Source organism: Daucus carota, chromosome 8 (assembly GCF_001625215.2).
Source record: "Daucus carota subsp. sativus chromosome 8, DH1 v3.0, whole genome shotgun sequence".
Taxonomy (NCBI): domain Eukaryota; kingdom Viridiplantae; phylum Streptophyta; class Magnoliopsida; order Apiales; family Apiaceae; genus Daucus; species Daucus carota.
In genome coordinates this window covers 8,276,884-8,289,655 of record NC_030388.2, presented here as the reverse complement: position 1 = coordinate 8,289,655, position 12,772 = coordinate 8,276,884, and the positions used below count along the sequence as shown (strand labels likewise).

The 12,772-nt window shown below is 34.3% G+C and overlaps 1 protein-coding gene across 3 annotated transcripts; it reads left to right on the top strand.

Annotated features, from left to right (window-relative positions):
- Window positions 1-1,103: 1,103 nt before the first annotated feature.
- On the top strand, window positions 1,104-12,408 carry LOC135148384 (uncharacterized). Of its 3 annotated transcripts, none has more exons than XM_064083466.1 (4): window positions 1,104-2,153; window positions 3,661-3,853; window positions 4,721-7,687; window positions 10,255-12,408. In XM_064083466.1, exon 4 carries the CDS (start codon window positions 10,766-10,768, stop codon window positions 11,429-11,431), a length of 666 nt encoding a protein of 221 aa, XP_063939536.1. In that variant the 5' UTR covers window positions 1,104-2,153; window positions 3,661-3,853; window positions 4,721-7,687; window positions 10,255-10,765; the 3' UTR covers window positions 11,432-12,408. The 3 variants fall into 3 exon arrangements, with proteins under 3 accessions (XP_063939536.1, XP_063939537.1, XP_063939535.1); XM_064083467.1 differs by having other exon boundaries at window positions 1,670-2,153; window positions 4,721-4,847; XM_064083465.1 differs by lacking the exons at window positions 1,104-2,153; window positions 3,661-3,853 and adding an exon at window positions 9,195-9,387 and having other exon boundaries at window positions 7,212-7,687.
- The last annotated feature ends 364 nt before the right edge of the window (window positions 12,409-12,772 follow it).

Below are 12,772 nucleotides of genomic sequence, written 5' to 3'. Positions count from 1 at the left end.
AAGCTTCACAAATATCAATCTCTCCATTTTCAGCATGAGATAGAGCATCTAAATTCTCTCATTGCCTCTGTTAAGACTGATCTGACCAAGCAAATTGATGAAAAGCTTCCAGCTAAAGTCAAATCAGCTCGTCCTGAATCTGAGCAAAAGCAACTCCAATTGGAAAAGCAAGTGGAAGTTCTGGAAGGAAATGTCCATATCTTAAACTCTAGAATGGAAGAGATGTTGCAGCATCAAAGAATTCAGACTGGACTTCTTCAACATCTTCTTCTTTCCTCTGGTGTTTCACTTCCCAGTCCATCCCCTACACTTGCTGCTAACAAAAAGGGGGAGAAAGAATTACCAACTCCTGCAAAATTGATCAGCCAAATTCCTCCTCCTTTCCACACTGAAAGGGAGAAGCAAAAGATTGAAAGGATGAGAGAATTAGACTCTATTGCAAAGAGAGTGGCTCAATTGGGCAAGAAATCTTCTGCAACCACCACAGCTCAAATTTCTTTTCCAACCACAACTACAATTCTCAGAGTGATTACACCTGAGATTGTTATTCCTTCCAAGACAGAAAAGGGTGAGCCATCATTTTTGAATGAGTTCAAGGCCATTCTATCTCCAAGCAATTGTGGTTACTCCAGGCCTGGAAAAGACTCAAGCTCAATCTACTTTCCACTAGCCAGGCCTGACAAAAATGAATACAAGCTTTTGGGCCAAGAGATCAAAAGTTACAAAGACTGTACAGATGTGGCTTTAAAAGCTCATTTTGCCATCATCTACAGAGAAGGCCAAAAGCTGTTTATTGGAACTGGCCATCCTCACTACTCATTTGCAAAAGCTGAAGAGGTGGCCAGAGAATGTGAAAAAGAGGAGTTTGAATCTCAACTCTATTTAAATCAAGAAATAGAGGTTGATGAAAGGTATGCTATTGAGCTGGAAGAGGAGTTGGCAGCTGAGCTTCTAAATTAGAAAAGATTGCCTCTTGAATCTTCTCCAAAGAAAAAGAGAGTCAAATCTAAAACTAAGATGCCTGAGGCAGCCAAGAGAAGAGAAGAAGTGCCAGAAAAGCCTATCTCAAAGCCTTCATATCCAATCAAGGACACCACAGTTGTGACGATCCGGATTTTTGAAAATTTATTTTGTTAGTTTATTTGTGATTCCTCAAAAAAAAAAAGTGGAATAAAAATTTAATATTTTATTCTAGTTTGATAAATTCTAAAGTATTTGTTTAAATTATTTTTTTCGGGTTCATTAGGGTATCGAAATTATTTTGTCTGTTTTGAATTGAATACCATGTTAAATATGTGAATTACTTATTCTATGGTTTAAGTTTATTATCTGGATATAATTTTTGCTTGTGTGTATTTTTGTTACTAACTACTATGTTGTTTAATGATTATTTATGATTTTTTTAAAAATGGATTACTGGAAAATGAATTTCAAAAAAAAAATACAAAAATGATTTGAAAAATTCTTTTAATTACTTAAAAAAGACTATAAATATTTTAAGGAGTTTTTAAAGTATTAAATATATTATTTTTATAAAGGTATGATTTTTAAATATTTCCTAAACACAGCTAACTTCAGAATTTTGTACAAATTTTGAAAATGTTCTATAAATCCTGAAACTTTTATGTGATTAGTTTAATAATATTTCGGGATTTGTATAAATATTTTGGTAGTTGTCGGGGGAAATTTTGCTGCGAGTTATCTCTGTAAATCAGTTAAAAGCGGGTATATGATAGCTGATTAGTCAGTACATGAAATAGATGGCAGTTTATAATTAAGCGCGTGACCTTGCATCTTTACTAACCTTCCGCCACCTGTATTTTATTTTGTTCTATCTTCAGAAGTTAAAACCCCCAATTCTCACAATCTCTCTCCCTCGTGAATCCCTCAGTTCATCACCATCCTTTTCACTTCCCCTCTGTACACAATCCTCGCCTCCATCACTCACCCTTGCATCTTCACTGCTTTGTCTTCAGCCGCCGTGCTTTGTTAGGTTGTCTTTTCGCCGCCGTGTCCACTGGAATCACGTGACGTTGCTTCTTCACCACCTTGTCTCTCCACCGCTGACCTTCTTCGCGCGCCGCCGCCGCTGCCCGTTCTTCTTGCTCATCCCGGCGAATTCACATCCCCTCTCCTGATATTGTAATCAATGGGTATAAAGCCATTCTTCTTTGTAAAATCAGTTAATATTTATGTGTGTATTTAAATGTCGGGTAATCGAAATTATATTCGGGTGTACGGTGTTTATACGTGTATAATCTGATTTATGTGTGTATCATCTGATTTATGTGTGTTTGTATGTATATAAACTGATTATATGCTTGTAATTGAAGGTTGATTGAATTTTTGGAAATTGAGATTGGTGTTAGTAATTGTATGATTGAATTGTGTGCTTAATTGATATTTGAATTGGTTGTTGTAGTATGATTATAATTAGTACGCAAAATAGTAGTATAATCGGATGACTCATGTACATGAATTATGAGGATATATAACTGAGTATTCAAGCTTTCAGGTTAAGATTTTGTGTAAATGTTTTCAAAATGGTGTTTAGGAGTTTAAGTATTGGGCTAAAATTTAGATTTATACATAATCCGTTGAATTCGAGGTTGCTGCTGATCTGTTTTGCAGTACATTTCTGGGCTCATAGAGTCAGATTATATGCCAAATCTTTGTGTGGTTATGTGCTCCTCAGAGTCTAGTTTATGTGCTCGAAAGAATCGAATCGATTCGATTAGCGAGCTAGGAGATATGACCGTTTTAGTATGGTATGCGCAGAAAATACTGGACAGGGTCTGTTATACTGATTGCAGACTCTGTTTGGAGGTCTTATACTTGGTGTTTAATTCTGAAATCTTTACTGGAGTTAGATGTTAGTGTCTGGAATATGTCATTAAAATTTTATACAAACAGACCAATTTTTCTATTTCTTAAAATTCTTAGCGTGGGGCTGGTTCTGCAGGACAGACTCAGGTTCTTGACTTGCAGGCCCTGTTTTACTCCCTTAAACATGGAATTTTCTTCTGAAATTTTTATAGTAGATTGGAATAATGTTTAGGAGTGTCTCATAGAAATTTTGTATTAAAGAGATAAATTTTCAATTTATTAAAAATCATAGAGTGAGGGCTGTTTGAACTATTTGTTCTCGTCTTCTTTCTTTGATTAGTGCATAGGAGGAGGTTATACTTGGTTGGTCAGTGTTAATCATGTTTAATAGTGATATATGATTTCAAATCTAGCTATGCAAGTGTGCATACTGTGATATTGTGTTTTAATTGATATTGGTCCAGTACTTATTTGTTTATTGAGTTGGATTGAGTTGGTTACTTGTTGAATAATATAAGAAAACAGGTGGATAGTCCGATAAATAGAGGAAGTGCTGTCGAATTTTCGTTAGAAACTATATATGTTTTACTTGTTGAAGGATATTAAATAGATAAGAATAAGGTGACATGGTTAACTGAAACATGTTAAATGTTAACTTATCAATATTGACTTTTTAATGGCTATAAAAGTTAATTGTTCAACTATGTGCTATGTGTTTGTCTGACTATGTGGCATGTATATGCGAAGGGTAGATATAAAATAGGTCTTAATGCTTTTCGAGCTTAGTTAATCCGTCTGATCCGACGACTAAAATAATATTTTGCCATCGTATAGAATGGAACGAGACGTTGATCGAGGCATTGATCGAGAAGTGATTAAAATGGTTATTCAGAAATAGCTAAGTTGTGTTGCAAGTGGAAGTTAGGCAGAGATTGCTATAGATAGAGTCTTGTCAGAAGCTGGCAGAAAGGAATGATATGGCACTACATAGTGTTATTAGAAATCTGAGCTAGACACCGGAGTTAAGGCAAGTATATATCCAACCTACTTTCTCTTTAAAAGATTTTGCTCCTGCAATGCTTTGTTATGCTTTGAATATTGCAAAACTCCTTATAGAATTAGACTTCTACTAATTAACTAGTATTCTGGAATTACCCAAGTATGAAATGGAATACCCTTTGTCACTTATATCATGCAAATGTATCAGCTTAATTATCATCCTTATCTTCTTCAACTGCTAGATACTTAATATTGAGCTTATAACTTTGTTTTCTTACCTCCCTCTCAACTACAACAAATTGTGTTCTTGCTTATAAACTAGTTCACTTGTTTGTTTCTGACTCATAAATCAAACCCTATTTCTTGAAAGACCTTAGTTATCATCATACAACCTACCCTGCCATTATTATAAAATACATTGATACACTTGATTCAGTAACCTGTACCCTTGATAAAGAATACTTAATTAGTAGAAATCTAATGCTAAGGTGTTGAAATGAATATTTGGTTGAGAATCATTGTTGCTTACAGATTTTGAACCTTGGTTTAAAATGAAAAAATGAATTGATTTATCTGTTTTAGAAAGGGAATTGGATGAAAATGTTTTATGACCGAGGCGCCGGTCCCAATTGAATTATTAAAGGCCAAAGTGTGCCTAGGATCCTTTATATTTGAGAACTCGTATTGAATATGCGGGTTCGGAGCTATGTCGTGGGCTGATCACCCAGCTTAGCTCGTAGCGTCTTATCTGGTTCCAATTCCATAAAGAAGAAACTGTTTTGTTTAAATCATATTGTGTTGGTATCATTATCTTTATATCATTGTTGGTTTGGATATTATATACTTGCTGAGCATTCTTTTGCTCATTCTTGCTATTTCTTCTAACCCTTTTCAGATAATGTTAAAGATGGTTCGCCTATTTAGGCTAAGCATAAGAGTAAGGCTAGGCGAGGATTGCAAGTGACTAAGTTTCAACCTGATGGTCAGGAAGAGTATCCAAGATCGAGTCCTTGGGACTAGTGGTAATTAGAGTTGTCTAAATTTGATTTAGTTGTAAAAGCATGTAATAAGATTTATTAGTTTTACTTTTCTGATTTCAATAATATAGCCTGTTTGCGATCCTGTTTTAAAGGGGGTTGAACTTTGTTTTTTTCTTAAATCTTTTATTAAAGCTTTTAGGTTTTAAATTCTTTGATTTTTATTAGCTTTTCAACAATACATGTTTAGAAAGGGTAAATCATTTTTTTTATATCCAGGTTTGAAATACTTGTTTTTACTTCCTTTTAAAAAAAAAACATACAGATTTTCAATTGTTTTTCTTTTAGTGGCACCAAATCTAGACCCCCGGATTTGAGGGCTGTCACAGTTGGTATCAGAGCTACAGGTTATAAGTTATTGAAATCAGAATGTAGGTTATAAAAATAGGTTTGATAAAAAGGATTATGTGGTGTGACCTCATATAGAGGTATCGTAAGACTATTTGGGGATAGTCTCTCTAAGCAGAATAAAATGAAGCTAGATGATTAAGTTTAAGTGTTTATAGTTATAGACATCACGATTCCTAATTCTAGTTCTTCTAGTCCTAGTATATTGACTAATTTAGTATGTCATATAAAAAGGATCAGAATAGACTATTATAAGAACTTTGAAATTAGAACCACTTGAGGTTGGACTAGTGTTTCTCACAAAGTCTAATGTATCCTTTATAGTATCCCCCAAGTGTTGAGTATTATTTGGAGAGTCACCTTTTGATTCTTATCAGAGATATATGGAATTAGTGAAAGAATATAGGTGTTACCAGGTTCGAGTTTAAAACTTCGTATATAGTTAAGTAGTGAGCGTTGGAGCTACATAGAATTCTTAGATCACTCGATCTAGTAGTTATGAGTGAGTTAAGACGTCAACGCTCTATGGTGATGATTGTATAAATTTGGATAAGGCTGATCGACAACGATATCAATGATGGGATCTTCAGAGGCTATTACGAGTCAACGATAATATATGCAAGTGATCACTAGAATGTCAAGAAGAATCACTGGAATCAGAACAAGTCATCAAAGGAATCGATCAAGAAGACATCTGTGAGAATCCTGGCAATACCTTCCTCATTGTTGATTATATTGATTTCTTTCCCAATCAATGATTTCTTCTAACATCACTTTCACAAAGATATTTGATAAAGAATATATTTTTACCTTTAACTTGAGTTCTCGAATGATACTGGTGCTTACTGTAACATCTTTAGAATCTATTCAATTTTAATAATTTCAAACGCTTTCATATTCTCTACTCTAACTGAGGTGAACAACCCTACTTATAGGGGACACAAGGACTACCTGTCTGTGTGATAGGAGTTGGATGGGACGCCATCACTTGTGTGTGTTGTACATTACAAGAAGGTTAACTACCTTTTGTAGTGTCGTAATATAGACACGCAACACCGAGTTCTTTAGATCATATTGGTCTCTCAGTTATCCTCTTATTCAAATAAGATTTATTCAACAAACTTATAATCATATGACCACAGTCACGTGACATTTGCTTCGATATAGGAAATCAGTCATACTTTTTAAATCTTCAAGATTCTTGTTATCTCTAAGACTTTGGAGGTATGCCAACCAAGTTGCCAACATGAATTAAGACTTTGTAGTATGAAGCCCCGGGGGTGAAAGCGGATGACAATGCGGGTATACGGAAGCGATCAACAAAAATTTTATATAAGAAAGAGAGTATTACGGATATAGAGATCGTACGCTTTAGTTTGCTTCTCGCTGATTCCGAGGACGGAATCCTTTTAAGGGGGGTAGATTGTGACGATCCGGATTTTTGAAAATTTATTTTGTTAGTTTATTTGTGATTCCTCAAAAAAAAAAAGTGGAATAAAAATTTAATATTTTATTCTAGTTTGATAAATTCTAAAGTATTTGTTTAAATTATTTTTTTCGGGTTCATTAGGGTATCGAAATTATTTTGTCTGTTTTGAATTGAATACCATGTTAAATATGTGAATTACTTATTCTATGGTTTAAGTTTATTATCTGGATATAATTTTTGCTTGTGTGTATTTTTGTTACTAACTACTATGTTGTTTAATGATTATTTATGATTTTTTTAAAAATGGATTACTGGAAAATGAATTTCAAAAAAAAAATACAAAAATGATTTGAAAAATTCTTTTAATTACTTAAAAAAGACTATAAATATTTTAAGGAGTTTTTAAAGTATTAAATATATTATTTTTATAAAGGTATGATTTTTAAATATTTCCTAAACACAGCTAACTTCAGAATTTTGTACAAATTTTGAAAATGTTCTATAAATCCTGAAACTTTTATGTGATTAGTTTAATAATATTTCGGGATTTGTATAAATATTTTGGTAGTTGTCGGGGGAAATTTTGCTGCGAGTTATCTCTGTAAATCAGTTAAAAGCGGGTATATGATAGCTGATTAGTCAGTACATGAAATAGATGGCAGTTTATAATTAAGCGCGTGACCTTGCATCTTTACTAACCTTCCGCCACCTGTATTTTATTTTGTTCTATCTTCAGAAGTTAAAACCCCCAATTCTCACAATCTCTCTCCCTCGTGAATCCCTCAGTTCATCACCATCCTTTTCACTTCCCCTCTGTACACAATCCTCGCCTCCATCACTCACCCTTGCATCTTCACTGCTTTGTCTTCAGCCGCCGTGCTTTGTTAGGTTGTCTTTTCGCCGCCGTGTCCACTGGAATCACGTGACGTTGCTTCTTCACCACCTTGTCTCTCCACCGCTGACCTTCTTCGCGCGCCGCCGCCGCTGCCCGTTCTTCTTGCTCATCCCGGCGAATTCACATCCCCTCTCCTGATATTGTAATCAATGGGTATAAAGCCATTCTTCTTTGTAAAATCAGTTAATATATATGTGTGTATTTAAATGTCGGGTAATCGAAATTATATTCGGGTGTACGGTGTTTATACGTGTATAATCTGATTTATGTGTGTATCATCTGATTTATGTGTGTTTGTATGTATATAAACTGATTATATGCTTGTAATTGAAGGTTGATTGAATTTTTGGAAATTGAGATTGGTGTTAGTAATTGTATGATTGAATTGTGTGCTTAATTGATATTTGAATTGGTTGTTGTAGTATGATTATAATTAGTACGCAAAATAGTAGTATAATCGGATGACTCATGTACATGAATTATGAGGATATATAACTGAGTATTCAAGCTTTCAGGTTAAGATTTTGTGTAAATGTTTTCAAAATGGTGTTTAGGAGTTTAAGTATTGGGCTAAAATTTAGATTTATACATAATCCGTTGAATTCGAGGTTGCTGCTGATCTGTTTTGCAGTACATTTCTGGGCTCATAGAGTCAGATTATATGCCAAATCTTTGTGTGGTTATGTGCTCCTCAGAGTCTAGTTTATGTGCTCGAAAGAATCGAATCGATTCGATTAGCGAGCTAGGAGATATGACCGTTTTAGTATGGTATGCGCAGAAAATACTGGACAGGGTCTGTTATACTGATTGCAGACTCTGTTTGGAGGTCTTATACTTGGTGTTTAATTCTGAAATCTTTACTGGAGTTAGATGTTAGTGTCTGGAATATGTCATTAAAATTTTATACAAACAGACCAATTTTTCTATTTCTTAAAATTCTTAGCGTGGGGCTGGTTCTGCAGGACAGACTCAGGTTCTTGACTTGCAGGCCCTGTTTTACTCCCTTAAACATGGAATTTTCTTCTGAAATTTTTATAGTAGATTGGAATAATGTTTAGGAGTGTCTCATAGAAATTTTGTATTAAAGAGATAAATTTTCAATTTATTAAAAATCATAGAGTGAGGGCTGTTTGAACTATTTGTTCTCGTCTTCTTTCTTTGATTAGTGCATAGGAGGAGGTTATACTTGGTTGGTCAGTGTTAATCATGTTTAATAGTGATATATGATTTCAAATCTAGCTATGCAAGTGTGCATACTGTGATATTGTGTTTTAATTGATATTGGTCCAGTACTTATTTGTTTATTGAGTTGGATTGAGTTGGTTACTTGTTGAATAATATAAGAAAACAGGTGGATAGTCCGATAAATAGAGGAAGTGCTGTCGAATTTTCGTTAGAAACTATATATGTTTTACTTGTTGAAGGATATTAAATAGATAAGAATAAGGTGACATGGTTAACTGAAACATGTTAAATGTTAACTTATCAATATTGACTTTTTAATGGCTATAAAAGTTAATTGTTCAACTATGTGCTATGTGTTTGTCTGACTATGTGGCATGTATATGCGAAGGGTAGATATAAAATAGGTCTTAATGCTTTTCGAGCTTAGTTAATCCGTCTGATCCGACGACTAAAATAATATTTTGCCATCGTATAGAATGGAACGAGACGTTGATCGAGGCATTGATCGAGAAGTGATTAAAATGGTTATTCAGAAATAGCTAAGTTGTGTTGCAAGTGGAAGTTAGGCAGAGATTGCTATAGATAGAGTCTTGTCAGAAGCTGGCAGAAAGGAATGATATGGCACTACATAGTGTTATTAGAAATCTGAGCTAGACACCGGAGTTAAGGCAAGTATATATCCAACCTACTTTCTCTTTAAAAGATTTTGCTCCTGCAATGCTTTGTTATGCTTTGAATATTGCAAAACTCCTTATAGAATTAGACTTCTACTAATTAACTAGTATTCTGGAATTACCCAAGTATGAAATGGAATACCCTTTGTCACTTATATCATGCAAATGTATCAGCTTAATTATCATCCTTATCTTCTTCAACTGCTAGATACTTAATATTGAGCTTATAACTTTGTTTTCTTACCTCCCTCTCAACTACAACAAATTGTGTTCTTGCTTATAAACTAGTTCACTTGTTTGTTTCTGACTCATAAATCAAACCCTATTTCTTGAAAGACCTTAGTTATCATCATACAACCTACCCTGCCATTATTATAAAATACATTGATACACTTGATTCAGTAACCTGTACCCTTGATAAAGAATACTTAATTAGTAGAAATCTAATGCTAAGGTGTTGAAATGAATATTTGGTTGAGAATCATTGTTGCTTACAGATTTTGAACCTTGGTTTAAAATGAAAAAATGAATTGATTTATCTGTTTTAGAAAGGGAATTGGATGAAAATGTTTTATGACCGAGGCGCCGGTCCCAATTGAATTATTAAAGGCCAAAGTGTGCCTAGGATCCTTTATATTTGAGAACTCGTATTGAATATGCGGGTTCGGAGCTATGTCGTGGGCTGATCACCCAGCTTAGCTCGTAGCGTCTTATCTGGTTCCAATTCCATAAAGAAGAAACTGTTTTGTTTAAATCATATTGTGTTGGTATCATTATCTTTATATCATTGTTGGTTTGGATATTATATACTTGCTGAGCATTCTTTTGCTCATTCTTGCTATTTCTTCTAACCCTTTTCAGATAATGTTAAAGATGGTTCGCCTATTTAGGCTAAGCATAAGAGTAAGGCTAGGCGAGGATTGCAAGTGACTAAGTTTCAACCTGATGGTCAGGAAGAGTATCCAAGATCGAGTCCTTGGGACTAGTGGTAATTAGAGTTGTCTAAATTTGATTTAGTTGTAAAAGCATGTAATAAGATTTATTAGTTTTACTTTTCTGATTTCAATAATATAGCCTGTTTGCGATCCTGTTTTAAAGGGGGTTGAACTTTGTTTTTTTCTTAAATCTTTTATTAAAGCTTTTAGGTTTTAAATTCTTTGATTTTTATTAGCTTTTCAACAATACATGTTTAGAAAGGGTAAATCATTTTTTTTATATCCAGGTTTGAAATACTTGTTTTTACTTCCTTTTAAAAAAAAACATACAGATTTTCAATTGTTTTTCTTTTAGTGGCACCAAATCTAGACCCCCGGATTTGAGGGCTGTCACAACAGTAGTACATCCAGATGTCAACTTCCATGATGAGCCAATAATGCCAAAGGAGGAGCCAATTGACTTGGAAGATATCCCAATTCCAGCTTTTCTTGTTCAAGAAACTTCCAAGCCTAAGAAGAAAGTTAAGTCTGTGGCTAAGAGGATGGCTAACCCTCCTAAACCTCCAAAAGAACCTGAAAATCCTGATGACTATCTCATTATTGCTAACATTGAAGAAATTTCTGAGTTGGAGCTGGAGCTGGATGATCTTCAAGAAGTAAGAGGAATAGAAGCAACTTCAAAATTACCTGAAAGATTGGTATTCTCTTACAAAAACAAAGGTGATGTCATCTGGCCTCTTCACAGAGTTCTGAATTCTGAGGGATTCAGTTCTTTAACAAAAATATATGGATCTATGAAGAGGACAGGAGGATTTACACCACCTGCAAAGCAAATGGTACTAAAGAGAATCCTTGAGATCAGGAAGGAATGGTCCTCAGATGCTAGTCTGCAAAGAAGGCTGAAAATTCCCTACACTGGAAAGAAAATTCACCATGAACCTACTCCAGTCATGGAATTTAGGGACAATCAAGGTGTTAGGAGATTTTTCAGACCTAAAGATCAACTCAAGATTGCTAGCTTGAATACTCTGAAGACTCTCCAATCCAAGCTCAACAGACAAGATAGTGATGAAGAATGGTTCTACAGGATCTTTCAGAAATAGATTAATTTTCTTGAAGAAAAACTTAAGTCCAGAAGAAGAAGATCTTCTAGGAACAAGTAACTGCTCAGTCTAGAGGAGCATAATCATTTGTAAACTTTTCTAACTCTTGTATTTAAATTCTGCATTTCATTTTATTAATGTTTTGTTATCATCAAGTGTAGAATTTATGTCTGCATCTTCTCCAGTCATAAATTGGGGGAGATTGTTAGGAATCAATAATTTTTGATGATAACATAAACATTTTGTAACATGTCTTACTTAGAATCGTTATCAAATTTCAGTTGTAATTGTTATATTTCTTGTCTTTGGGAATTATCAACGGATGGGTAGAATAGGATGGCTAATTGTAAATATCCAATGCCATGTAATTTTATCTAAGTGAAGAATATTCAACTGATGAGATGTAACTATTCAACTGATGAAGACTGGATGATGTTTCAACTGATGAAAATCAAGCATTCAACTGAAGAGAAAGTGTTCAACAGATGATGCTGAGGAATTCAACTGATGAGACTGGAACAGCATTCAACTGATGGAGTTTGTAATTCATTCAACTGATGAGCCGGGCATTCAACTGATAAAGTCAAGAGCAGTTGAAAGCAACCAGAACTTTCAACTGATGAAGCAAAGAGCAGTTGAAAGTGACTAGAGCTTAAGTCTGACAAATCACATGGATCGAATTACACTAAAATAGACATGGAAGCCTAATTAGGAAAATAAAGAAGAAGCAGAAACATACTTATCTCATGCAGTGCAATCTGGATCAAATCAAGATGATGGTCAAAGATGAAGACATCTCAGAAAGCATGCATAAGACAAAGTTGTGCAGCATTGTTTTTAGATTAGAGTGCATTTTGTAATCTAGCTAAAAGCTTTGTAAAACTTGGAGTATATAACCAAGTTAGAAGCATCAGTTGAACTTGTTCAAATTACTTGAGAGAAAAATCTGAGAGTTAGAACTTGTTTGAGTGATGAACCAGCAGCTGTGTGAATTGTAATCAATCCACAGATTCTTCTATATAAAATCTCACGGGTGGATCATTCAATCCACCCGTATTTTTAAATACTTGGTGTTTTCTGTTTTACTCTGATTAAGTGTATTGTTCCTTGAATCTTTTAATTTGTAAAAGATTGTATTCAACCCCCCCCCTCTACAATCTTTCTTATAGTTGGTGTAAAATAACATTTAGCATTTCATCTCCATGTTCCTTGAGATCACTTATTTTTTTTCCATACGAAGTTGGTAGGTTTTCATGCGCGCAACTCCGTGGTCTCTCCCGCCCTTTGCCTTTTTGTCCCCCTTCTGTAGATCAACAATGGCCCTATGAATTGCCAAGATTG

Bases quoted from the DNA above. Each gene is read 5' to 3' on its own strand.
- LOC135148384 (XM_064083466.1), top strand. From the start codon at position 10,766: ATGCCAAAGGAGGAGCCAATTGACTTGGAAGATATCCCAATTCCAGCT.